Consider the following 26191-nt stretch of genomic DNA (forward strand, 5'->3'; position numbering starts at 1 on the left):
ACAGGATCCAGGAGAGGCTCAGGCTGTGCTCTGCAGAGCCCTCCAGCCACTAAAGAGGGGCTGCAGCAGCTCAGAGCTTCCTGCCGTGGAAAAGAGATGTTGGGTCCAGTCTGAAAACACACAGAGTCTCCTGGTAAAATCTCTGAGCCAGTCAGGGTTTTTCTCTCCTTTTTATGAGAACTGGAGTCTTAACTAAAGCAATAGATCCACATTCTACTTTTCCCCCCAAAGGCCTGACATTTAGGGAAAATGGAAGGCTTGTGGATAGCTCAAGGAACCCCAATATGTCATTCCCTGTCCCTTGCAGCCAACATCAGTGTAAGAGCTGCTTCGAGGTTGGGTTCCTGCCCTGCAGCTCCTTCTGATGAGTGTAGTAGGAAATGGTAGAATAGTTAACATCTGGCTTGATTATGCAGAATTATTCAGTCATTTCCATAATACCCTTTGTAAAATGCTTGCTGCTTGATAAACCAGCCTTTCTGCTGCTGCAGACAACAGAACCAGAAATCCTCTGTGCATACAATAATACCTGGGAATGAACTGGATTCTTTCTTTTCCTCCAGACTTCGCTGCCTGTCAATATTAAGCTTGAAGTTCATCTGCATGCAAGACTATGAATAGGGATGAGGTGTAATAGTTGCATTTATTACTCCTCAGTGAGCCAGTAACAAGATGTAAATGATCTGATATATTAATCTAAACCATGGCTTGGCTTAGAGAGCAGTCAATAGAACAAAACTCTGCTCTGTCAGGCTGTTTCAGCGGGGGAGACTTGACAGTGTAATAAGCCTTATTTTATAAGCTCAATATTAATTGGATTTGCATCCTCTAGCTGGCTTCCTTTGGTCTCTGACTGAGCCTTCTTTTGACTGTGGAATCACTCACTTTTATCTGTTATTTCTTAAGTCAGCTAAGCAAAACTGGACAGCCAAAGCCTGGGCTGCTGCATGGAGAGGCGGCTGTTGAAAAAGATCAGGAATCTCCTCAGCTTCTACCATGGCCTCAAGTAGGGATAAACTGAGTCCCACACAGGAAAAAAGCTCTTAAGGCCTCTTAACAAAAAGCAAATTGTGTGTGATTTGTTCTTTCCTAACACCTACTTAGAGTGGTTAATGTTGCTCCTGTGAGGACTAGAGGAGGGAGATGTGCCTGGGAATAGGAGAGATCCAGGGAAGCACAGGGATTTGTCACATTCTACAGGTTTTATGGAGGCTAGTTATCATCTGGTAAGTCACTGTCTTACACCTTTGCTGCTCTTCTCAGGGCAATTTATCCTTTTTATCTGTGCTCTGATGGAGAGAGGTATGAAGTTTTATGGTATCTCTTGACCAGCATAAAACACATTTGCTGTGAGATCTCTCAGGGAACAGGCTGGAGGGGATCACAGCAAAGTTAATTTCCAAGTTTTTTGTGCAGAGGGAAAAGGTCAGAGCCTTTTTGGCTCTAAGCACAGGCAATCTTGGAAGCTTTTGCTTCAGCTATGTGGTGCATTTGTTCAATATTCTGACACACCAGCACTTATTTGAGCAACATCTCCAGAGCCCTTGTTGACCCAGTTTGTCTCATGCTTTTTTAAAAGCAAACTAACTCCAAACTAACTCCCCAAACCCTAATCAAATGGAAAGGCAAAACCATCTCTGGTGAGCTGTGATGTAATGGTCTGCCAGTCCAGCCTTTTCCTAATGGGGCTGGCTCTTAACTCACCCCTACATCATCCTCTGTGGATGTTGTTAGGTCATGTTCCTTGTCTGAATGTGACCCCAAAAAAACCCTGTTCTAGGCAAAATAAAATTACCCTGGTCTTCAGAAGAAAAGCCTGGGACACAGATAAGCCTGGAGATGTCTCTGCAGTGAATTAACCACTGCAGATCTGTGCTTGTTTCCTCCTGGTTATCTGTTAAGTGCATTTTAAATGTTCACAGGAGTGATGTTGTACTTGCAAACAGTGCTTGTAGCCAAGCCTTGGAGCCTGTCCTGACCTCTGAATTCTCCTGAGCATGTAGAGTCATGTGGAGGTTTCAAAAATGGGTTTTGTCACTGGGAATGTGGTCTGGGTGTTTTGTGAAGGGAACTTGTGAGGGCAGAGCTTCTAGGTGGGCTGCAGAGGGGCCCCAGAGAGGATTTAGTGTTTCTGGAGGGCTGTTTGGGTCACTTCAGATGTGACTGTGCCACTTGGCAGAAAATGGTACTGAAATAGCCTGGTGCATTGTGAGGTCTCTTTGCTGTTGGAGTGCATATTAGATGATGAAGCTGTTTTTTCCCTGTCTGAGGGAGGGGAGCATCTTCAAAGCCCCCCTCTCTGAGCTGTTGTCAGAGGCAGCACAGATCCCATTCTCTTTCTTCCTCGTTGCTGGAGGGAGCCGCGTGTCGGAGGAGCACAGCCAAGATGCATTGTGTTTGCCGTGGTTCATAGCTGTTCCCTAGAAAACCAAAGCTTTCAGGAAGTGAGCCTCCCTGTCAGTTTTATTTTTATGCCATTTCACAGTTACCCCACTGAGTTTTGTGGAGCTGCTTGGGACCTGCTGGCAGCAGCAGGGCTGAGGGAAAAGCACCAATGCATGAAATGTGAAGAAGGGAGGTTTTGGTGCAGACAACAGGCACAAGAAGGGATGGATTTTTGTTCTTATTAACAGTGAAGGCATGTGGTAGTTCTCCAGGTAGCTCTGCTCCCACAGCAGCAAGCAGCCCCTCTGTTCCCTGTGCTTTCCCAGCACTGCATTTCCTTCTGTCCTGTGCAGGAGCGATCCGTGCTCGCCGTCTGACACTTGGCTGAAATGATCTCGGTCTTCCTCTCCTCTCTCTCCTTCTCTCTTTCAGCTTGGCAGTGACCTTGGCGGGGGCGTTGGAGGAAGCCCGGCAGTAAGTGCCATTCCGTTTTTTTCCCCAATTTCCAAAGCTGCTCAAAGCTCAGGGTTTTTCAGTGTAAGCTCACCCGTTGCGTGCTGGAAGGTGCTTTTTAATGCCCTGAAGATGTTTGAAAATGGATAAATGCAACTGGAACACACAGGTCCCCACCTATGTTGATTTGGGTCCAGCTGCCACCTGGGCTTTCCTGAGAGCAGCCAGGGCCAGAGCTGTTCACTCTCTCTGCTTAGCTCTTCTTCCTCAGAGCTTTTAGTTGGAGCAGCAGCGTTAACCCTGGCAGTGCCTCATCCTTGTGCAACTGTTTTAGCAGCTGAAAGGCCAAGGATGCTTATCCCTACTCACAAAGCCTGCTCTGTAACCCTAACCCAATGTCACCATACACTTGCCTGAACTCTCAGTGCTTTCTCCTCCCAAACTCCACATAAATTTTTGCCTGGACATCAGGGTCAGGTGCTCTGAGCTTTCCTACTACATGTGGTCAGTGCTGCCACTGGCCACCTCCTCTGTGCCTGTGCTTTGGGGATGTCCTCCTGCCTACAGCTCTTGCCAGGACATGGGACAGTTTCAACCTGCTCTTAAAGCAGCCTTGGCTTCAAGTTCATTGCAGCTTCTTCCAGAGAAGTGTGGAAAGGGAATGAAACATGGCTTGGAGATGCAGTGGACATGAAGGGAGTGTGCTTCCAACCCACAGCCAGAAGTGGTGTCCCCTAGAAAGCTGCAATCCCTCTTCCCATAACCCTGTATCCAGTAATTCAGTGAGGAAAGCATACTCAGTTCTGGAGGGAGGGCTTTTCAGAGACCCTTGTTAAGGCTGCAGTCATTCTCTCTCCTCCTTTCCCTGCCAATCTGGCATTCCTTCCTTCCTTCAGCACAAGGGCAGAGGAGAGCTGGTGGCACAGAACACCTTTACACCCATGCAGCTCACAGCAAGACGTGGGAGATGGTTCCCTGTGGTGAACATACCTACAAAGCCAGGTCTCTGTCCTCCTGGGCCAGCAAAAACCCACCAGGCAGTTCTGTCCTGGTCACTCTGCCTGTTTCTGGGCTGCTGGCTGGGGAATCCTGTTCTTAAGCACAGAATTCATCCTGCTAGGAAGAGAATTTGGGAGTGTAACTTGAGTGCAACTGTCCCATCTGAAGCTGGGCACCGAAAGGTTAATATTCCAGCTTTGGTGCCCTCATTTAAATCCTAGGAGGGAATGATTGCCCTTCTTGCAGGAAGGTTGTCCTCTGGCAGACTCTGCTTCATGTAATGAACCTTTAGGGCCCAAGTGCTGGGAATGCAGAGCTCTGGCTTTGGGTGGGAGTAGACAACATGGTCATGACTCCCTTGCTGTCTCTGGATATGCAAAATCTTGCAGATTCCTGAAGACTGACGTAGTTGGGGGAAGATTTGAAGCATTTTGCTCTTTTGCCTGGGTTTTGTGTAGGGTAGATCCACAAAGCATATTGTCTTATGAGAAGGAGATGTGGAGAAGAAAGATTCCTCTACAGTGGGAATAGATAACTGGAGCTATAAAAAATGATCTGGAAGCTTGGTTGAGGTGACAGCCGAGTGTAGGGATTAGCTGCCAAGAGCTTTGGAATTCAAATGCATAATTTAGCACTATTGATAAATCAGTGGGGAAGCTGCAAATGGCTTTAAAATATTTAGGATATTGCCCGAGTTCATGGTTTATTTAATAAGCAGTGCTCACACGTGTTGTTAATGATTGCCTGTTCTTTCTGACTCCTCCAGGTGGGACAGACCTACATTCCCGCCTGTGTGCCAGCCACCTTTGCCCCTTCTCCCACCCCTGCAGTGGTCACCGCTGGACTCAACGATCTCTTTGAGCTCTCACCTGGCATAGGGATGGCTCCTGGAGGATATGTGGCTCCCAAGTCTGTACGTAAGCAGACACAAGTCATCCCCAGTTTCTTGCCTTCTCTTGAGCTAGAAATCTCACATTGCTCACTTGTCCCATTTATTGTGGGTTTCTGGTGCTAAAACTTCAACTCAGTCCCATTAGGGGTGCCCTGGGCTTTTCCCAAGTAGAGTAACCACATGTTGGAAACCATGTTAGTTATTAGTTACAGACTTCTGGCATTTTAGCAGTTCCTTCATTTTACCTGTGACAGCATTTCTCTAAAGAATGGCTTAGATAAGGTCCCAGACTTTCAGTTGTGTGAGAGCAGCTTTCCTGCAGTCCTGCTTCTTAACAAGCTTCCCCAGAAAACTGAGGGCAAGACAGAATTTGCAACAACTTTCCCAGCAGGTTTGTTTGTTTATGTGGAGGAATCCAACGTGACAATGGAGATAAAATCATGTGGTTGGGATGATGGTACTGCAGTGGAATGCAGAGAAATGTTCTGGTAGTGACAGAGATCACAGAGGCTTTGGCTGAAGCACGGAGTTGGGAGGGAACATGAGACACAGAACATGGTTCTGGAAACTGGCTGTGGAGCAGCCACAGGGAGCTCAGGCTCCTGAAATTGAATAAACAAAAATTAGCACTCAATTAGCACTCCATGGGTGGATAATTTTAAATCATCCTCTGAAACTGAGGATCTCAAGGTACTGCAGATAGTACTCAAAGTTTTTGGTCCTTGCAATTATTGCACCTTATATTGAAAAAAAAAAAAAGGTCCACAGTAATTTTGAGCTAATTACTGGCTCGTTTTGCACCACTCAGATGTGGGTCTAGGTTTTTCCCACTGAGGTGATTTGGGAATCCAGAACCCAACAGATAATAGTATCAGCCCTGTGATTTTATTTGGTTCAAACTTTAGTGTTGTCCTGCCTCTAATAGCCCAACCAGGCCTTGGAGAAGTCCAGCAGCAGACTGGGTGAGTCTCACGTTGCTGTGATGGACACAAGCTGTCCCTGCCCTTGTGCACACTAATGCTGTAGTAATTTGATTTCTTCTGTGGGTGCTGTGAACAAATATGGATTAGGAGCAGCAAGCTTATTCCTCAGTGGTGAGCTCCATCCTTTCAACACCCCGTGTCCCATCTTCCCTGCAGTGTTTCTTTAGCCTTTGTGGGCTCAGTGTGCCAATCTAAGTGGATTTCTGAGCTCAGGACTTGTGTTTATTGGAAAACTCTGCTTGTTTGTTATCTTCAGGCCAGGCTGCTCACGCTGAATGACATCTCTTGTGTTCAAGGTTTGGCTGCCTGCAGTGAAAGCTAAAGGACTGGAGATCTCAGGCACATTCAGCCACAGGCAGGGACACATCTACATGGAGATGAACTTTACCAATAAGGCTTTGCAGCACATGACTGACTTTGCCATTCAGTTCAATAAGAACAGGTAAGAAGTAATTAGCAATGTTCAACAGATTGAACACTCCTGGGAAAGGAGTTTGTGCCCACACTGTTAAATTTAAGGAGGGCTTGTGCTTAGGTGTATAACGCAGTCTTGGAAATAGCTTGGATGATACAGCCTGACCTCTCTATAACACCAAAATTGTGTGAAAGGGCTGAAAACACAGACTGATAAATCTGAGAGGAAACAGGCAGCAGACATTGCCATCCTTCTCCCAGCTCTGAAACAGCATCTGCCCCATTTAACCTCAGTGGAGTTTTCCAGCAGCCTCATGAGCTGTTAGGCAGGTTGGTGGGTTTATAGCCAGTAAGTGCCCTGGGCAAAGCAAGAGCACAAAGGGCAGGATCTGAGCTGCACAAGTATCAACCCATGGTGCCTCTGCCTCCTGACTTAATTGCTCTGCTGCCCCTCAGACTGTCTGGAAGCACAGGACTCTTTAATAAAGCTGCTTGTCACTGAAGGAGCTGCAAGTTAGGAGCCTGTGGCACATGTTCTCCCTGTAACAGGCAGCAGAACAATTTTGTCAGAAGCAGCAGCCACTTGAAGATTCAGAGCTTGGATGGTAGAATTCAGATTGTTCTTGGAAACCCATCTCAGCCAAAGGACATGACATGGCAGCACAGCCACAGTGTCTTCCCACAAATACCCTTTCCAGAGAGCTTATTCTGTGGTTTGCTGTGTGTTATCTTCAGCAGGGACCAGGCTACTTCTTATCAAGACTGCAAAGAGTATCTTGTGACTGACATGTTCTCCATATTCCTTAATATCACTTCACTGGAAAAGGCTTCTCTCTGCTGAAGATCCACTGAAACCATCTCTTTAATCTCACTGCTGCAAATTCAGGATTTCTTGGGACGAATAAGATTTACTTAGAAAAGTCATTATGCTAAATAAGTCTTAGTAAATGTTCTCCCTGGACTGCCATCTTTTCTGGAGAGTTTTGCTAAGCTGCTGTATGCGAATGTTTCATGCAAATTAACCTGGAACAAAAGGCATTTTATGATTTTTTTCCCCCCATACATCAAGCTATATTTTAGCCACACCTGCTTTGAGGATGTAGAAAGTTTAAATGCTGTACAATAAACCAGCAGTTTTTCATCTTGCAGCACAAGCTCCATATACAACCTACTACTATTTATTTACTCTCTTACAAATGTTGTTCTGCCAATGCTTTCCACTATGCCTGCTGCATTAGAAAGAGCTTCAGAAAGGGCTAGTTCTTTTAAGTGTAAATATTAAGGTTTGTGATTGGGAAGTTTCTATTGCTTTTCCCTCCTTTCCTGCTGCTGCTAATGATATTCACTGCAGTCTTGGGATAAAACATTAAAAAAAAAAAAAAAAAGCTAAAGCTGTGGTGTGCTGTAATACCACAGCCTCTTAGTAACCAACTGCAAGTTTGGTTCCCCTCTGAGTCCTAGAGAAAACACGAGGGTTTGTGTCCAAGGTGAAATGGCTGCAGAAGGCAAATCATGTGGCTACGCCCTTGCTAGGAATATTCCTGTTTCAGCTTCCTAGAGCTGAAAACTAATGAGAAGTCTAAGAATGGGGCATTTATTGGTTTCTGAAAGAATGACAAACCTGATAAATGTGGCTGACTGTGCAGAGACAGCATCAGGCTTTTAGTGAATAAAATAAAAATACACACCTGTCCATCCTGCAAACACCCCGAGACCTCTGAGCTAATGTGAATTCTGCTAAAGAGAAATGCATTTATGAGTGGACACCAAAACACCTGGGCTTCCATCTGCCTTTGGAAAGCAGCTGGTCCATAGTCCAGGAGTGCTGTGTACAGTGTGAGATGCTTTCCCTCTTCTCCATGCTAAGCAGAGGTGCCTGTGGAATTCAGTGTTCCTTGGACTGAGCAGGCAAGTAAACATTGCTGGGACACATCTCCAGTGAAGGAGCCTCCAAGCAGGCAGCTGGGCCAGGTGCTGTCATTCAGGACCAGGCAGCTGCATGTGTTGATTCATTTGTTCTGCTGTGCTGTTCCAAGCCACATGTTCCTCCTTGGCTGGCTGTTTGTTCTGTGCTGGCTCCAGGTCCCTCTGCCACTGCAGCAGCCATGCAGTGAGTGATGCACCCTGCCTGCAGTACTCTGCAGCTCAGGAGCAGAGAAACCACACCTGGCTCTGAGTCCAGGTCATTCCTTGCTGGGCAGGCTGGTGCTCAGCACACAGACCTGTGCCACGTGGGTAATGGCAGAGCTCCCAGGAGCTGGGCCCTGGGGCAGGGTGGTGAATTTATCAGCAAATGAGTGAGTTTGCCATGCCTTGTCCTACTTTGTCTACTCATTTGAGCTGTGTTCCTCCCAGGAGCAGCAGCAGGGGCAGCTCAGGAGTAGTGGGAAGATGAGGCAGGTGGTGCTTCACAAAAGGAACATTATATTTTGGACTTACTTTGGACAATGCAGGGCTGCTCTCATCACCCCTGTTTTTCTCTTCCCCAGCTTTGGAGTCATCCCAAGCACCCCCCTGGCCATTCACACACCTCTGATGCCAAACCAAAGTATTGATGTCTCCCTGCCCCTCAACACTCTGGGACCAGTCATGAAAATGGAGCCTCTGAACAACCTCCAGGTAAGGATTGTCTCATTCTGGGCAGGGGGGAGCTCAGCAGGTGCCCAACACAATGTGGTGGGGCTCTAATCACACAACAGCATGTGTAAACAGTCAAACCTCACGGATTTAGGCCTTGAGTCTGGCCAAAACTTAGTCTTCTTCCTTTTCCAAGCTTCTCCCAGAAAAAGTGAAATGGAAACGTGTTGAATTTTATGACTTTTCAAACACCTCAAACCAACTGCTTGCAACTGTGTAGATTAAGGGCTTTGTTGCAGTAGCACTGCTCTGTAAACTGGGCATGAGGTTTGGCTGGACTTAAGAAGTGGAGCAGATCTGAACTGAGAAAACACCCGTGGTGGAGCAGGCAGAGCTTGTCAGTAAGAATTAAGGCAATTAAAGGAATTGCAGGGAAGATGGCAACTGCTGAGTGATTAATATTTCTCTAGTGCTCTTATATTCCAGGGTGTTTCACAAAGGCACATCCCTGCCCCAGATAGCTTAATCCAAGGTAAACTGTGTGTTCCAGGAAAGGCAGAGGAGAAATGATGTGAGCAGCTAATGTTTCATTAATGAGGGTGTTGGTGCATAGCAGGGACAGCACTCCCTGGGGGAGCCTCTTTATCAGATTGGGCTGTCAATCTGATAAAGACAGGACAGACCCAGGGAGATGTTCCCCTCTGCTTTGGACCAGAGACTGTCTCCAGTGGTCTGGAAATCATCAGGCAGACAATTCTCCCTGGAAGGAGGCTGTTCCCACTGCTGCCATGCTGTGGAGTGGAGGTCAGCAACTCCTACTTCTGCTCTGGAGTTAAATACTACTAAGTATTTATAACCTTTGGGTCCTCCAGGGTGATTTTCCCAGTATCCCAAAATGCAGTTAACTTGCACTGCAGCTGCTTCTCTCACCTCAGGTGTCCTGGAGGTGGAACTGGGCTGGGTTCCTGCAGTAGCAGCCCATAGAGAGGAATATTTTGAAGCAGCTCATTCTCTTTTTAGTTTAAGAGAATGCAATGGAGGTTACTATTTATTCTGCCTCAGCAACTGTTTTTTCCCCTTCTTTTGACTTCCATTCTGGGCCTTATGACTTATTGATGAGTCTTTGGGCTAACAGCTTGAAATAGTTTCTCTGGCACTCAAAGGAGCAGTCCCACACTCGGGCTCCCAGCGCAGTCATGCAGCAGAGGAACACAGACAGTGAATGAATTCCATGGCCTGCCTTCCACCCTCTTGGGCCCTTCCAGCCTCTGGCAGAGCTGCCTTCCCTCTGCAACCAGGTCATGAAGCTGAGGTGGCATTTGGGTCAGCTGTGGTAAAATCTGGCTCCTGCTCTGAGGGGAATGTGGAGGTGACAGTCCCAGTCAGCCTCCACAGCACTGGGGACTCTTAACAAGGCACTCTCAAGTAGCTGCTTCCTTTGATCAGGAGGGAAGTGAAGTATTTGGGTTATTAAATCTCTGAAGGGCTTGGAACACAGTTTGTTTCTTGTAGCATCTCCTGCTAGAACAAAGCTAAGAGGAAAACATGTGAGGAAACCTCCAGCTACCTTCTATTGAGACAGTGGAGCATTCATTAGTGCCAGACTCAGTTGTTAATTTGCTAACGCTCTCATTGCCATAGAAGTTGGCTGCCCTTTTACAATTGGGGAAGCTGCCATATGGAGTAATAGTATATTTCTCTGCAAAGAGTTGAATCATGATAGCAGATGCCAAGTTAAAAAGAGCACTCCCCTTACTTTTTTGACAGCAGTGGGCTTGATGGAGATCTATCAATGCCCTGACAGCCAAGGCTCTGGTTTTGTTTTGTGGCTTCATGTAGAAAGGATTTGTCTTGAAATGTTCAGAAATCGCCTTGGTGACCTACTTAGGGAACAATTTATAGCATAATATAGGATAGAGAATACAAATGTTCCTGGATTCGTTGAAGAACCAAAACACTCATCAGGTTGAATTTATTTAATGTGTTTTTTTCCTCATCTAGGGAACGTTGAAGCAGATGTAGGGCTGGTTTGAACCCGAGGACCTTATGTTCATCTCCTATTCTGATGGGAGTTTTTTGTTTTTAGTAACAAGAAAAATAAGTCCTGAAGTAACCAAACTGATAGCTTTCAACTTTTTGTCATGTTAATTATACACTTCAAAGACTAGTTGTACATTCCTTAGGCAACTATTTCAGAAGTGATGAATTCATGTCTTGTTCAGGTTATTTTTATTACCATTTCTAATCTTTCACCCAATACAGCTTACTTAATCTTGACATTTGTAATCATGGAGAGAAACTAAAATATTTGACAAGGTAACAAAAAAGACATTTTTGCAAGAAGATGAGGAGGGCTGAAATATTTTCAGAGGCTTACTTAGGTAAAATATAGCTGAAGAGTCTTGTGTTTGCTAGTCACCTTGTATCTTGTGATACTGAATGCCAGGCTTCTCCCCTGCATCCCAAAATAATCATGATCATTTTCATGACTTGTTGACTCAGCTTTAACCCCCAGTCAAGCAGAGATTTATCCACAGGGTAGAGCTAGACTGGACACAGCACTGTAGGGCTTAACAAACCCCAATCCCTGCTCTCTGGTTCATCTTTTTAACTTCTGTCAGATTAAAAAGCTGCCTTTGGAGTGTGCCTGTTGCTAAAGAAAATCTGACTTAGTTATTTGTGTGCTTTTGATTTCTGGTGGAGAACACCCTTGCAGTGCCTTGTCAGCATTTTTGTCTGGTGCTGTAGTCAGAGCATGGCACCAGTAAATAACAACAATCCCTTGCCCAAAGGTCTGTGAGAGGCTGTGTTCACCTTCCTGGGTGTTTGATAGCCGTGGAGACATCTCTGGGAGTTGCTCAGGTCTCCCTGGCTCCTGCAGTGTTGCCTTTTCACAGTCAAAGCAGTGGTGACACTGCTGGTGACATGTGGGCTGCCAGGGCCATGCCAGGTGGGACAGGTGGGATGGGTGAGGTATCTTTGGCACCATGTGTGTGAGACCTTGAGCCCTCAAAGAGGAAGGTGCCTCCTAAAACAGGGATTTGCAGTGGTGGGAGTATTAAGTCTTTCCAAATAGTTCTTCAAGTCAAATTTGGAATTAGAAAATGCCTGGGCTGAGAGCCTTTCTATGCTAAAGAGAGCCACTGTTCCTAATAATTGGCATTTTAATAGCTAGGAAATGCTGTGAAATTGGAATACCCACTGCAGCACATGAGAATTGCTCCCCTGATCCTGGAAATGGGTGAAGTGGAGCCAACCTGCAGCCAGAGTTTCAGAGTTCAGGCCTGCCTGTCATGGCACAAATATGATCATCTCTTCTGTGAAATTATAGCCCCTTGCAGGAGACAGTGCAGGTGAAAATGAGCTGTAGGCACTGCTGGAGCAGCAGCAAGTCTGCCTGAGGCTGGAGCCACTCTCCTGGGATCCACGTTCAGATTGCACCATCAATGTGTCACATCCTGCTGTCAGCTGCCAGCCCTGCTTGCTGCAGCTACAGAGCATGCAGCTGAAAAAAACTGGAATGTTTCAAACTGGTTTTTTTAATTTAATTCAGTAAAATTATCTGAGTGTGGAAAGGGAAGGATCTGCCAGCTGCATTTCTCCCCGAGGAGGGGCACTTGGAAACACAGACTTGCTGCTGGGCAGCGTGAGGTGCAGGACACTGTCAAAACCTTTTTATAGAGACAGAGGAGGAAGGTGCAGCTTCTTCACTGAGGAAATATCAGTGTTCTAATGCAGTGGATGATGCTTATCCTTCCAGTCTCAGCTCTGCTGTAACTCATCACCTGTGCTCCTCCACCTCTCGCGGTGCAGAACCGCTGGAGCTCTCATTCATCAGAGCTGTTAATGTATCTCAGGTTACAAACACAGCACTCAGAACTTGCAGACAGATTTCACACATCCAGCTCTCTGTGGGAATCGTTGTGAGCAGCAATTCCAGCCAACAGATGTTCACCCTCCAGAGCCTGCTTGATAAATGACACAATATCTGCCTGTGTGTGAGAATCCCTGACCAGCCACCACACAACACCTGTGGGTAGCTAGATGGGGAAGATGCTGCTTGGGTTTGTTGCCTGGGATTCTTCAACAGTCTCTGCTTGTGAGAGTCTTATTTCAGCAAAGAACGCTCCTGGGAACACTCTGAATTAAGGGCTTGGATCACAGCTTGGCATCTGTGGCCAGTTCCTCACTCAGCTGTGGAAAGCTGTTGGTTTGGAGGTTAAGAGCACGTCTGCCACATGGTACAGCACATTTATAAATTGGACATTTTGAACTTGAAGTGCAGCAAGGCACAGGAGAGCACAACCCTCCCAGTAACTCTGTGTTCCCTGACATTGATGTAACCCTTGCTGTGCCTGCACAGCTCCAGGCTCAGCCCTGTGGGAAGAGCACATGGCTGGCAGAGGCTGCAGGCACCCCTGGGATCCTGAGAGCCCTTCCTGTCACACAGAATGAAGTGGAGGAGCAGCATTCCCTGGGGGCAGAGCAGCAGACTGTCACAGAGCAAGCCATGACCTGGTGAGGTAAAAAAAGGCTCTGCAGAGGAGAGCTGTTCTTGCCTTAACAGTTTGGCTGTTAGCAGGCTCCAAAGCAAAACCCAACTTAAGTAAATCCTTAATTTAGTGTAGGTGCTAATGGGATTCCAAGTGGGTATGTTGTGTACTTGCTGCTGATGGAAAGCATCTGTGTTGCTTTCAGACTTGACTTTGAAAGTCAATTCTGTTGCTCAAGTCTGAGATTTAAAGCATCAGAAACCTACACTACTGAAGAAAATAACTTGACATTGTTCCTATGAGGTACTTCTTCCCCAAAATATCATGTTTGGGCTGTCAGAGAGCTGGACTGCAAGAACGCCCTTCAGAAGGGTGTTCATGCTGGAAGGTGAGCAAATATATTCCAGGGGTTATTTCTAGAGGTGCTGCTTCCTCTAGTCAGATCATGAGCAAGACATAAGTGATTTGTAACCCTGAGCCAATTTTTAGTGGACTCACACCTTTTCAACAGTCAAGCACCACACGAAAATCTGACACCTTTGACTTCTATCCCTCAGAGCTTTGTAAGCTTCTTGATTAAATTCACAAGGTACTAATATTTTTTTTCCCTTTCTAAAAGATCACAGATGGAAAACCATTTTTATTAAAAATGCTTCTGTTTCAACTCTGAAATGTCTGAAGCTAAAGGTCTAGCTAGAGATTTAATAGTTCATGTCCAGGTCAGCAGGTTAAAACAGAGCTGTGAGCAAAGTTAGTCTGGACTGGAGGATTTGTTGAATGCAAGCAGAGGTTCCTTTACAGGCATGTCAAGCCTGGAGAGGCTTCTCAGCTCCTGCTATCACATCAGATGTCATTGTCTCAGGACAATGTTCCACCTGAGGAGCACTGGAATTTTTTGGAAAGTTGCTGTTATTACCTGCTCAGCTTCTTGCAGGTGCTGCTGTGGATCTGCTCTCTGCCTGTGGCTGCTTTTGTAGCCTGTCAGATGGCACTGGGTGCTCCTGATGTGGAGCATGACCTTGGGAAGCTGTTACCAGCTCAGGGGGGCCTCTTCTTGGTGTGAGTTTTCCCATCCAGGTGTCTGCAGGTGCCTTTTAATGGACCAGATCTTGTGGAGCACAGTTTGGGGAAAGTGTGTGGTGGTGAGCAATGGAAGCTCCTTTTGAGGAGCTCCCCAGTCGTGTCCCAGTGCTGTAGGTTAAGGAGAGCTTTTTCCACCCTGTGTGCAGAAGTTATTTGTGACAGCTGATTCCTGCATGATTACAGCTGCTTGCAAGGTGACGTGTGATGTCATTCCTGAACCCAGTGATGCAGTTTGGGAGGAAGGCTTCCATGTGGCTTGGTTTTTCTTTACTGGGAAGAAATTGCACTTCAGAGCATCTTAATTGGGTGGCTCTCCAGAGATAGCCAAAGCAGCTTACTCAGTGTGTTTCTGCAGAGTTGAGAAGCAGGTCAGCAGATACCTTTTTATAGCATCCTTATAACTACAGGGACAGGGCTGGCATATTAATTTGGAGTGTGCCTCTAGAACCGTGACTGGAGAGAAGGAGCTGCTTTCCAGCCCCTCTTGTAAGAAACTGCTGTTGTATGGCAACAACAATTAGCTACAAAAGCTAAGTAATCTCTGTTGTTCTAAGGCAAGGCAATTAATCATTAAATCAGACTTGGAAAAGATCTTGGGTCGTGCAGTGTAGTCCCTGCAATGCTTTGTTGTTTTCCTACAGTTCCTCTTATTGAGAGCATTGTCAAGGCTGATTTTAAGTATAAGTCCAAGTACTGAAGCTTCTCTCTTCCTCAGAGGAATTTAGTGCTGCTTAATAATTCTCACTGTTGGTTTTCCCAGACATTTAGCCTAAATTTTCCCTCTTCTGGCTCATCTCCATGACTTATATCCAAGCACAGCATCTGGAATGGCTGCACTGCTGTCCCTCCCCCAGCTCTCCCCTCCCAGACTCCAAGGTGCATTTTTGGCTGCTCACCCAATGTGTTCCATCATATTTTGCAATGGTGAATCACTGAAGTCCACCCACCAATCTGCTTTTACCCCTCTGGTTCAAACATTGAACACTCCAACTCGTGAGCATGATGCCAGCAGTCAGAGCATGTAACAACTCCCTGTTACAGAGAACCAATCCCAATTTTTTCCTCAGTTGCACCATCATTTACGTGTTTTTAGTGGGCTTTAGCCTAATCCCTTCTTAAGCTGGTTTGCACTGTGGGAATTAAATATAAGCTGCTATCTTTAGTGATGGCTGAAAAGTAGAAACACCACAATTGTCACATTAACCTTTCTGCAGTTCTTTGCATTTCTGGGACCTTGCAATTGCCAGAAGAGTTTGTCTGGGAGCTTGATCTCCTTCCATTTATCTCTGTCTTGCATGCATGTTTGATCAGCTGACTGCTTTCTTCCCCTTCCTTTTCTATCCACAGCTGGTTTTTACCAACATTTGTGGGTGTCCTTCTCAACTTGCCCCTATGGGACAATAGATTTTCCTAGTAGGACATCAATATATGTAATTATTAATGTCAATGAAGTTAGTCTTGCCACAAATCTTTGTAGCAGCAAATTTATTCCTTTGGCTCAGCATTTAGCATGGTCTGCTTTGTGTTTCAGGGTGACAAATGGGAGAACTCTCTCTGAGATTTTTCAAACAAAGTAAGAGCTCAAATGGCTCCTGAAATTCCCCACACAAGCCCAATTGTGGCTCTTTCTTACAAGGCTTAAGATTCCTTCCTTGCAGCAATGGCAGGTGTCTGCTGAGCTGTGCTCCCATGACAGCCTCTCACTGTGTGGGCTGACATGGGGAGAGCACGAGAGGCATGGAAATAAAGCCCAGAGCTGCCTTTTCCTGAGCTGTGTTGTGACAGTGCACCTCTCAGACCTCCTGCTTGCTCCTGCTTGTCCCAGCAGCTCTCAGCCTGGGGAAAACTGTTAGCAGAGATTAGTGGGGAACATGGCAAGTGTGTGTGATAAAGGCAAACCAGATAAGGGCAAACTCCCTGGCTGGTGGAGTTTAATGACACTGAGAATTAAGTCTTTTGTCAAGTGATGTTTTGTTTACCTGATTGCTCTCTGGCAGGGCTCTCTTCTTCCAGGAATCAATACCCTGCACATATTCCCTATTTTTATTTTACTGAGGGAAAGGGAGGAATCTTGGGAGATGCTGCAAGGAAGATGCAGGCAATGGACCTACTTGAAGCTTTCTAGAAAGTGTCTGGACTGAGACAGGACTAATCAAAGAGGTGAAAAATAAGGAAATGAAGGTGAAAATGAAGAATACTACACAGGCATTTGGAGCTGGGGAATTACAGGAGTGGGTGATGAAGCAGCTGATGGGCAATGTGACAGACATGATAGCAGGTGTGGCAACCAAGAGGTTGGGATGTAGCTGTAAGAAATGAGGAGAGGGAGAGACTGGACAAGAGCAGGAAAGAGCCAGGATGCTGCTGTGAGCCCCTGAGTGGAACTGGCTCTGAAGCAGCACAATTAAAGGTTCACAGGAGAAGTTTGGGCAGCTTTCAGTGAAGATGGAGCAGGGAACTGGTCCTTTCTGAAACTGCCCAGGAGCTCAATACCATCCCATTCAGAGCTGGCCTCTGCTCAGAGAGAGCACTCCAGCATGATGAGACTGTGTGTGATCCCTTTGGTTTTCCAGCTGAGAGAGACTCTTTAACCTCCCTGTTTTTTTCTGTGACAGGTGGCTGTGAAAAACAACATTGATGTCTTTTACTTCAGCTGCCTAATCCCCCTCAACGTGCTTTTCGTGGAGGATGGCAAAATGGGTGAGTGCTCTGGGGTGTGTGCTGAGCCTCCTGCAGGCAGGCTGTGCTCCCAGTGCCCAGCTGGCTGCAGGTGTCTCCTGGCTCTGTTTCACCTGTGCCATTGCACCTCAGCTGCTCTGGTCTGGTGGCCTGTCCCTGTTGTCCTCCAGCTTCAGTACTTGCCAGAACTCAAGTCCCCTCCTCATTCTCTCAGCCAGACATTCTTCTCATTCTCTTATCCAGGTGGATCTGTTTTCTTTGAAGCTGATTTTTTTTTGTATTTGTTTGGGTTGGGGTTGTTGTAGTTTTGGGGTTTTTTGATGGTTTGATTCACTTGACTGGGTCTAGGATTTTTCCCCATACCATTTTCACTGGAATTTTTGTGTTCCTAGTCACTTTTATTAAAGTTTTGTTTGAGTTGGCTGGAAGTTGCTAGAAAAGCAGCTTTCACTAACATAATCCTAAATGTGTGGATCTCCTTCCTTCTTGTGAAGTCCTGCATGTTCTTGGCTTGTAAACAACTCATATGGCACAGACTATCTCTCTTTTGGGGGAGGCCCAAATCCCTCAAAGCTTCCTGCTTTTACAAAGAGACTGAGGTTGTTACAGGAGTAAATCCTGGATCTGTTCCCAGCAGGGTAAAAAGTTACCAAAAGCCCATTTGTGTGTCTACTTTGGAATATTCTGTGTGTGTTAATTAATGCTGGGTCCTGTGAGGATCCCACAGTGCTGAGGGGTTTTTTTCTTTCTAGAGCGCCAGGTCTTCCTTGCAACATGGAAGGATATTCCAAATGAAAATGAGCTTCAGTTCCAGATTAAAGACTGCCACCTGAATGCTGGTGAGTAGCTTCATTCTGCCATGCTGAGAGCACTTTGGATGTATTGCCATTAAAAATCACCTTATTAATATCACCTTAGTAAAATAAGCTGATGGCTGATGAAGATGTAAGTATTGCACTTCTGAATAGCACAGCCTGGGATCCTAGGGCTTGTTTCAGTCAAAAACTTCAGCTGGGTCCCCATAAAAGCACATCTAAAATCCCAAGTCTTTGATTTGACCCATCTGTTTCTTCCTTTCATTCTGGACCTTGTATTCTTGTTTTCCCTTTTATACTTTGCTTCCCTGCAAAGCTGCTCTTTAAATGCAGCTGAATATGGTGTTGGGGCTGTTCAGCAACTCTGTCCTGCTGCTGTGAGTTCTGATCAAAGTGTTCCAGCCCTACTGCATCACCCTGGGCCACTCACTTCACCTTTTGGCAGCTTCTTTCTTCTTCCTTTATGAAAGATTTAACCCTACAGACACTGCAGGGTGTTGGGTGTTTGAGGAGGACAGGCCATATGGGAAGGGTGTGCTGTGTTAGCTGAAGTCTTGATGCATTTTGATCATGTTTGGTCCAGTTCAGTTTGTTTGGCTGTAGAGTTGCCTCTGTGAGCATCTTGTACGTGTGACCTTACTACTGCTGAAGGATAAGGGAGTGTAGAAGAGTGGAATGGGGCCAGCTCAGCAGCTCTGCTCCTGTTCTGGAGGTTCTGGACAGGAGCCAAGTGATTCTACCAAAAGCTGCTCTGTTTCACAGATGAAAGAAGTGTCCCTATTGATTACCAACCCTGTAACCTTTTTATTCTCTCATGCCTGCTATTACACAATGAACACCCTCGTGCTTCAATAGCAGACAGAAACCATGGGTCTCTTTGTACTCATAATTATTACTATTTTGGAATATAAAAGCTGGAGCACGCAAGAGGAGGGGAAAAATAGCAGCTGTTGGACCTCATGACTTGATTTCACTGTGGGGTTTCAAATGAGAACAACCTCTGTGCCTCCCCCAGTCCTCCCTCTGCTCCTGACTGAGCTTGGCATTGCCTCTCCCCCTGCACTGCAGAGCTGCTGCTGCCTTCTGCCCTGGCCGTGCCCTGGCTGCATCCAGGGCTCTTTATCTCCAATCAGAAACACTGGGAGCTGCTCATTTTGGTGTTGAGGGGCTGCCTGGAAGGGGATGTGGCTGGGAAAATTGGCAGTCCTGCAGCCTGGTCTCCCCCTCCTCCCTCTGGACGATGATGTTATGAAACATGGAGTGACAGAATGCTCCCCATTCCAAAAGGGTTTGCCAGCTCAGGGCCAGACTGCTCACCCAGGCCTGGGATGCTCAGGGGAGAACAAGTTACCAGCTCTCAGGGAGAGCAGGGAACACCAGGCAGTTCCTCTCAGTGGGATCTACAGCCTTTCCCAGAGAGGAACGTGGCTGCAGAGCCTCTCCAGAGCACAACCCATCCCTGGGGGTGCTCAGGGGAGTGCAGGACCTGCCAGGACCTGCCAGCCTCTTTGGCTGAAAGTGGGTCTCACCTCATAAACAGATTCCAAACACTTCTAGCCACTGAGGCTTCTCTTTCTGTGTTTCTGCGGCCCTCACCTCCTCCCTCTTGCAACTCCTCCTTGACCAGGGCTTGGGCACAGGGCAGGCCAAGAGCTTGCAGGAGGGAAAACCAGGGAAATCTTGTGTGCTTGCCTGAGCCCCTTGTATTCCTTCTGCCAGTGCAGCCCTGACTCAGCCTGCTCACCTTGACTTCCTACAGGCAGTAAGCTCCTCCAGCTCAGACTGTCCTAAGAGGTCCAAGCCTTGCTTGCACAAGGATCAGCCAAATCCAAAACCCATGGATGCTGGGGTTCCAGCATCCTCAGGGGTGCAGATCTCCCACAGCATGGCAAGTGAGACACCAGGGCAGAGGCAGAATAGGCTGGGTGAAATCTGGCAGGAGCTGAGTCCATCTTCTAGCTTACACCAGAGCAAGGGTGTGTGCCTGGCCATGTGCCTCAGTAGGGTGATAATTTTTAAAGATTCACAATTTTGATTGTTTAAATCCAGTGAAAATAGGCTTAAGACTATCCATTTTCCAGGAAGAGCAAGTCTGCATATGAAATCCTTAGGAACTCGATCCTTGTGGAGGAAGGGCTGGTTCCTGTTCCAAAGGCTCTCCTATAGGAGATGTGTAACCACAATAAAGCTCTCACTTTGGGCTATCAGTGGTTGTGGTGTTTTTGCAGGTTTGCAATGCACTCTTGGCAGAGCTGCACAAAACTCCGCAGATCCCAACAGCTCCTCACCAAACCTGGGGAGAGGCTGAGTTTGTGCAGCCCTCCAGCACAGAGAACAGCACTGCTGGCTCCTTGGAGTGAGCTGTTATCCCTGCTGGGATCTGCTGGGATCAGTCATTCATCCCTAGGCTGAGCCCACCCACCAGGTGGTGAGTGCTCAGAGCCACCATTCATGCCTCAGCTCACTGATCCCAGCCCAGTGACGCGAGTGCAGCTGGAGCTAAAAATACTCAGCTCCCAGAGCTGTGCCCTAGCACAGCTCCAGCAGCCACTCAGAGCTGTGTGGAGCAGCTGGGCTGGGAGAGGCTGGTCAGGAGTGTGATCCCTGCACCTCGGAGCCTGGCTGTCCTGCTCCCAGCTCTCCTGCTCCCAGCTGCAAACAGCCTTTGCTTTCCCGAGTTCTCACATCTGTGCTGTGTGAGGAGCAGGGCTGAAGTTCTGTGCAGACATCCTGGAGGCCCTGCAGAGCAGTCAAGCAGGGAGTGCTGCTCTTCCTCAGTGGAGAAACTGAAATTTGAATTTCTTTCTCTCTAAACACCCAGCACTTATTCCCTATTTAGATTTTACTGAGGAAAAGGCAGGAATCTTGGGAGATGCTTCAAGGAAGATGCAGGTAATGGGCTGACTTGAGGCTTTCTAGAAATTGTCTGGACTGAGACAGGACTAATCAAAGAGGTGAAAAATAAGGAAATGAAGGTGAAAATGAAGAATACTACACAGGCATTTGGAGCTGGGGAATTACAGGAGTGGGTGATGAAGCAGCTGATGGGCAATGTGACAGACATGATAGCAGGTGTGGCAACCAAGAGGTTGGGATGTAGCTGTAAGAAATGAGGAGAGGGAGAGACTGGACAAGAGCAGGAAAGAGCCAGGATGCTGCTGTGAGCTCAGGAACTGGCTCTGAGGTGATTTAGGCTTGGAACAGGGATTTGTTGGGGGCTGGGATTTGATCTGTCAGAAAAGCAGTGTGTGAGTTTCTTGTACATCCAGAGCTGTCTGTCACAGTGCAACAGTCACCTTACAGCACCTCCTGTGCAAACTGCAGACTTCTCTCCAGGTTATTGCTTTTCTTCTTTCAAACAAAAAGGAGATAAACACAGACAGCAGAGAACCTTCTGGGGGAATCTGTGCTCCCAGGCCTTTGTAGGTAAAAGATCCATCCTGTGCCCACAAAGCAAGCAAAATAGGATTGGTTTGAGCTTTGGTGGCTTGCAACAGGGATGGCAAAAAAAGTTCTTGTCTCTGGCAGCTCATCCTAAAGCACTGAGCAACCAGAAAGTCTTGGCTGCTGCAGGTAGCCCAGAGCATGGCAAGTGAAGGCAAGGATAAGGTGCCAGGCTGTGGGATGGAGGAGCAGGTCCCTCTCAGTGGGAAGTGGGGTCTAATCTGTGAGCTGATCTGTGTCTCCACCATCTTTGCTTTCAAAAAAAGCAAATTCTGGACATTTGAAGGTATTCCCACCATTCCCCAGTCACTCAGGGAGAAATGAGTGCTTAATTCTGGATTTGGGGCTCAGGTTCCCAGTGGTGAGAGATGGACCTGGCCTGAGGCTGTTCCTGAGGGGTGTGGAGGAACAAATCCCTCTGGAGCTGTATCATGGAGCCAAGGTGTGCTTGGGATGCCCTGCACATCTTGAATTCCTCAGAGCTGTTCCATGCATCAGCCTCTTAGGAAGAGGTTGGGAAAGTTCCCTGGAGAAAACCTCATTCAGAAATAATGAAGACACAAGGTCATGGTTATAGCCCAGCATTCTCATCTCTTATTAATCCAGTGCTAAATTAATTGATTTGGGTTTTTTTTTAATGAAAATACACTAATCTAGTGCATGAAAATAGATTCCTTAACTGTTATAGCTCAAATATTCTGGGTGCTGTTGGTGCAGCTGAGGTTTCCCCTGTAACTGAGCGTGCACTGAAGCTCAGTTTGCCTTGTTTACACTTTTTTTTTTCAACATGCTAAGTTTGACTAAATTCTAAAGGATCACTACATTAGGATATACAAATCAGATGAGCTAAATGTTTTTCTTTTTCCTAAACACTGCTTACCCAAACCCACAGAGTGAAAGAGGATGAGCTGACTTGCACATGGAGATTTCCTCCCATTTAATGGTACTCCGTCAGTTGCTGTGCTGTTCAGCACAGGAATTTTGGTTTTACTTGTTTATCACTGCTCCACAATTTGGTGTGAAACAGCAGCTTTCATGTTTGGAGTTGAACATGGCTTTATTGGTATGCAGTGGTCACTTTGTTTTTCTCCCCCAAATAATTTGCTAATGCCAAAACAAAGAGAAATTGGATTTTTTTTGATGAAAAAACCTGGGGGAAAATCATAACACAAGCTTGCATGGTGTGTTGTTTTTTTCTGTATGTGCAAATCTTGTAGCTGATAGTTTAATAAATTACAGAACTGGTGCATATTACATGTCTTGGAAATGAATGTAGTGTCAGAACATTGCCCCAAGTGCCTCCCCACTGGATCAGCCTGTGCTTGGTATTTGAATGCAGCTCTTGGCTGGATGCTCAGAACCATTCAGGTGCTGCTAGAAATGGCACAGGGATGTTCTGGGCTAACACAGCGTAAAATATAAGCATTAAATTGTACTTTCTGCTACAGAGTGCTTGGAGCAGATTGCCACAAAGGTCAGACAAGGTGTATGGTCAGTGGTGGCTCTGAGTTGTGCCTGTCCTTTGTGCAAACCCCCTGCCAGGTGCTCATCTTGGCTCTCTGAGTTCAGATGTGAAGTTTTTCAGCTGGTAGGCAGAAGATTTAAGCTCATCCTTTGCTTTACCCAGGAGAAGAGTGCTGTTAAAAAAGTATTGGGTCCCTTCAGGGCAAAGGGGGAGACCCTGTGAGCTGTTCCTCCCTGTGTCCCTGTCTCCGTGTGCACTGCTTGGCTGTGGGACTGAGGGAAAGAATTCTGTTTAGGAAGGAAAAGACAAGGAAAACAAACCAAACAAACCAACCCTGAAAGCTGGGCTGGTGTCAGAGGCTTCCCTGGCCTTGGTGTGGACCAAACCTCTCTGTGTCCTTCCCTTGTGCTTCAGGAGGGTTCTGAGAAGAAACCTTGAGACAAAAGAAAGTTGCTGTGCAAGGCCAGCTGTGGCCTGTGCTGCTTTGCTGAAGGACTTGTGTGCCCTGCTTTGCAGAGTCCCCAGAGTCACCCAGCCCTGCTCCTGCCTCCCTGGGCTCTGGGGGCCCAGGCTCAGCTCCCTGCTCCCAGCAAGATCTGCCTGGGTTTATTTTATTATTTTTTTAAGGCTGTGCTGTCACATGGCATTAGCGGTCCTGCCTTCAGCCAGCCACAGCCTGCCACTGTTGCTTAGCAACTCTGATGATCTCCAAAATCCAAATTGCTGATACTCCAGAGCACAGGAGGGATGAGAGCTGCTACCTGGGGGGAGAGGGGCTCAGCTCTCCCCAGGCCTCAAATCTATGCTCAGAGAGGGGGCAGGAGGGTCAGGCAAGCCAAGCATCAGCTCCAGCCTGCTCACCATTGCTCTGGCTGAGGCAGGACATCTTTTGGTGGGGCTTTTTGTGCTCTTCGCAGGATAACTGAGGTCAGGGGAGCAGAAAATAGGCTTCCTAGGGTTTGCCCTGCCTCACTTTCCCTCCCTGTATCCCCCTACAAGCAAATTCCTGCTCTGAAATCTGCCCCTCAGCAGAGGCTGGGGATGTTTCCATGGCAAGAGGAGCCATCATATGAAGATTTTGGTGTAAGAGCAGCTCCTTTGTGGCTGTGTCTCACCTGCTGAGCTCCCTAGACACAGCTCTGCCATCACACCCTGTGCTGGGGTAGCAGCCAGAATTGCAGCTTCTCATTCCAATCCTGCATCCCTGCTCCCCAGGGAATTCCTTTACTCCAACAGCACCTCCCAGCAGAGGGGAGGCTGCTGTGGCAGGTGTCAGGGTTGCTGGAGAAAGTCCTTGCCAGTAGTTCCACCTTCAGGGTGCACATCCAGAGAGGTGAGGTTTAACCACAGCCTGTCCAAATGGGGCAAACAAAATCCCATTTAATACCAGCAACCCTCTCAGACAAGGATGTCCTGTCTGAGCCTGTGCTTGTGTTGGACACTGTGCCTTCACAAAGGCCTGCCTGGGGGCTCCTCGTGATGGCTTGGGAGCATGAGAATATGGGAACTGGGGCTTCATTGCTGGTGGTGATGTCCTTTCAGCATGGATTAACCCCAGCCTCGCTCCCTGTGAGCAGGGGACTGCTCTGCACTGCCTGTTTCCCAAGTCTGGCTGAGTTTATTGTGGAGAGGAGGAGTATGGGTGGGAGGAGGAGACAGGCAATGAGGGGTTTTAAGCAAAAGATCTCATTAGTAACATATATCAGCCAGTTTCCATAGTAACTGGGGAAGAGAGGATGCCTAAATCTGAGTGTGTCTGGGTAGCTGCATGCCTGAACCATCCTGGACCTGCAGGGAGCTGCTCTGGAGCACAGGGGTGCAGCAAAGGGTCCAGGCTGCCCTGGGGAGAGGCAGTGCATCCAAGTGTCTGCATCAGGGTGAGGATTTGCCTTTTGCTTCCTCCTCCCACCATTCCCTGGTGCATGAACAGGCTCTGCTGTCCTCTCTCCAGTCCCTCAGCACAGACTGGTGTCCCTTCTCGGATCTGGCACCCTGTGGATCTCTGTGTCTGTAGGTGCAGGGATGGGTTAGAGCTGCATGGTCACTTTGTGCTGCTCCTCTGCTGCTGTCCTGCTCCCTGTGCTCCTTAGATGGATCCCACATTTCCTGTCTCTGACCTTTCAGTGCAAGTTGGTTTAAGGCTGTTTCTCTCCCTCACTTTTGGTCAGTAGTGCCCAGCCTGCTCTGAATGACCCAGCATAGATAAAGTGTTAAGTTTCTCCTGCTGGGCACCGGGAATGGGAATTTGCCAATGATGCTTTGGGATCTTCCACCCAAAGTGTGACTGTGCCTCTTTACAGGCATCCACAGCCTGATGTTTGCTCTGTGCTGAGGAATCCCTTGGCATCCAGGGCTGCTGGTTTGGATCCTGGTGTTGTATATTTGTCTGTTTTGCTTTCCTCAAAAAGTCCCTGAGAAATAACGTGTGTGACAATGACACCCATCCAGGTGTGCAGATGAAATCACACCTCACCTGCAAGGGCTGAGGTCAGGCTGTGTGTTAAAACTGTACCACAGCCCTGTGATGTCTAGAGACAGTGTCTGAGGGGTGGTTTACCCTTTCAAGTAATTGCTTTTTTAAAAAGGGAAAGGATTTTTACTACCTTGTAGGACATTGATATGGCCAGAAGTGTCTGTGTGTGAGTGAAGTAGGAGGGAGCTCTTGTGGCTGGGACAGGACCTCAGAACCTGAGCAAGCCTCAGGCTGTGATCTCTGTTCTTTTCCACTGTGATCTTTGTTCTTTTCCACCGTCATCTTCTGACTTTTTGGCTGCCTGGAGGTGGGTGGGGGTTGTAGAGAAGGCAGAGTCCTCTTCCCCTCTGAGCAGCTTTTAAAGTCTCACCTTGATCAAGTCCTGAGTGATCCATGGCAGTGAGAGCCCTGTAAAATGGGCAAATACTTACCAAGAGATCGCCTTGATCAAGTCTGAGTGACCCAGGGCAGTGAGAGCCCTGTAAAATGGGCAAATACTTACCAAGAGATCACAGCCTGAAGGGAATGAGGTGGGTCCATGGAGAGAACTGGATTTTTTTTCTCCTTGTGTCATATGTGCTCCTGTCCCCAGGGAAGGAGCCAGCATTTCCCTGTGCCCTTGCATCCTGGGAATGCTCCCCAGGGCCCTCCTGTCTCTGCAGATGATGGATCTGAACTAACAGATGTCTTTTTTTCTCCCTTCCCTCCAAAGACACTGTCTCCAGCAAGCTGCAGAACAACAATGTCTACACCATTGCCAAGAGGAACGTGGAGGGCCAGGACATGCTCTACCAGTCCCTGAAGCTCACCAACGGCATCTGGATCCTGGCCGAGCTGCGCATCCAGCCCGGGAACCCCAACTACACGGTGAGGGCTCACAGCAGAGGGCACAGCCTGGCCTCCTGCTGCCTCACCCACACACTCAGCTCTTCCTCCCTGCCCTTCCTCCCTCCCTGCTCACTCTGTGTTGAGGGAGATGCTGTTAATTTGGCTGGAGGGGTGAGGAATGCTTAACACGGGAAGAGTGAGGAGCAAC

General features: G+C 47.5%; 1 protein-coding gene across 5 annotated transcripts in view; it reads left to right on the forward strand.

Moving 5' to 3' along the window:
• The window catches only part of AP2B1 (adaptor related protein complex 2 subunit beta 1), a 77032-nt gene that overhangs the window by 47775 nt on the left and 3066 nt on the right, over positions 1-26191 (forward strand). For 4 of the 5 annotated variants that reach the window (XM_041422944.1, XM_041422947.1, XM_041422946.1 and 1 more), the window contains exons 15-21: positions 2818-2859; positions 4604-4750; positions 6009-6154; positions 8616-8745; positions 16895-16979; positions 17711-17797; positions 25868-26022. In XM_041422944.1, the coding sequence (XP_041278878.1) occupies positions 2818-2859; positions 4604-4750; positions 6009-6154; positions 8616-8745; positions 16895-16979; positions 17711-17797; positions 25868-26022 (792 nt within the window). The remainder of the gene's footprint in view (positions 1-2817; positions 2860-4603; positions 4751-6008; positions 6155-8615; positions 8746-16894; positions 16980-17710; positions 17798-25867; positions 26023-26191) is intronic. The other variant, XM_041422948.1, reaches the window with a different exon arrangement.

Source organism: Onychostruthus taczanowskii, unplaced genomic scaffold, assembly GCF_017590055.1.
Source record: "Onychostruthus taczanowskii isolate IOZ18803 unplaced genomic scaffold, ASM1759005v1 scaffold75, whole genome shotgun sequence".
Classification (NCBI taxonomy): Eukaryota; Metazoa; Chordata; class Aves; order Passeriformes; family Passeridae; genus Onychostruthus; species Onychostruthus taczanowskii.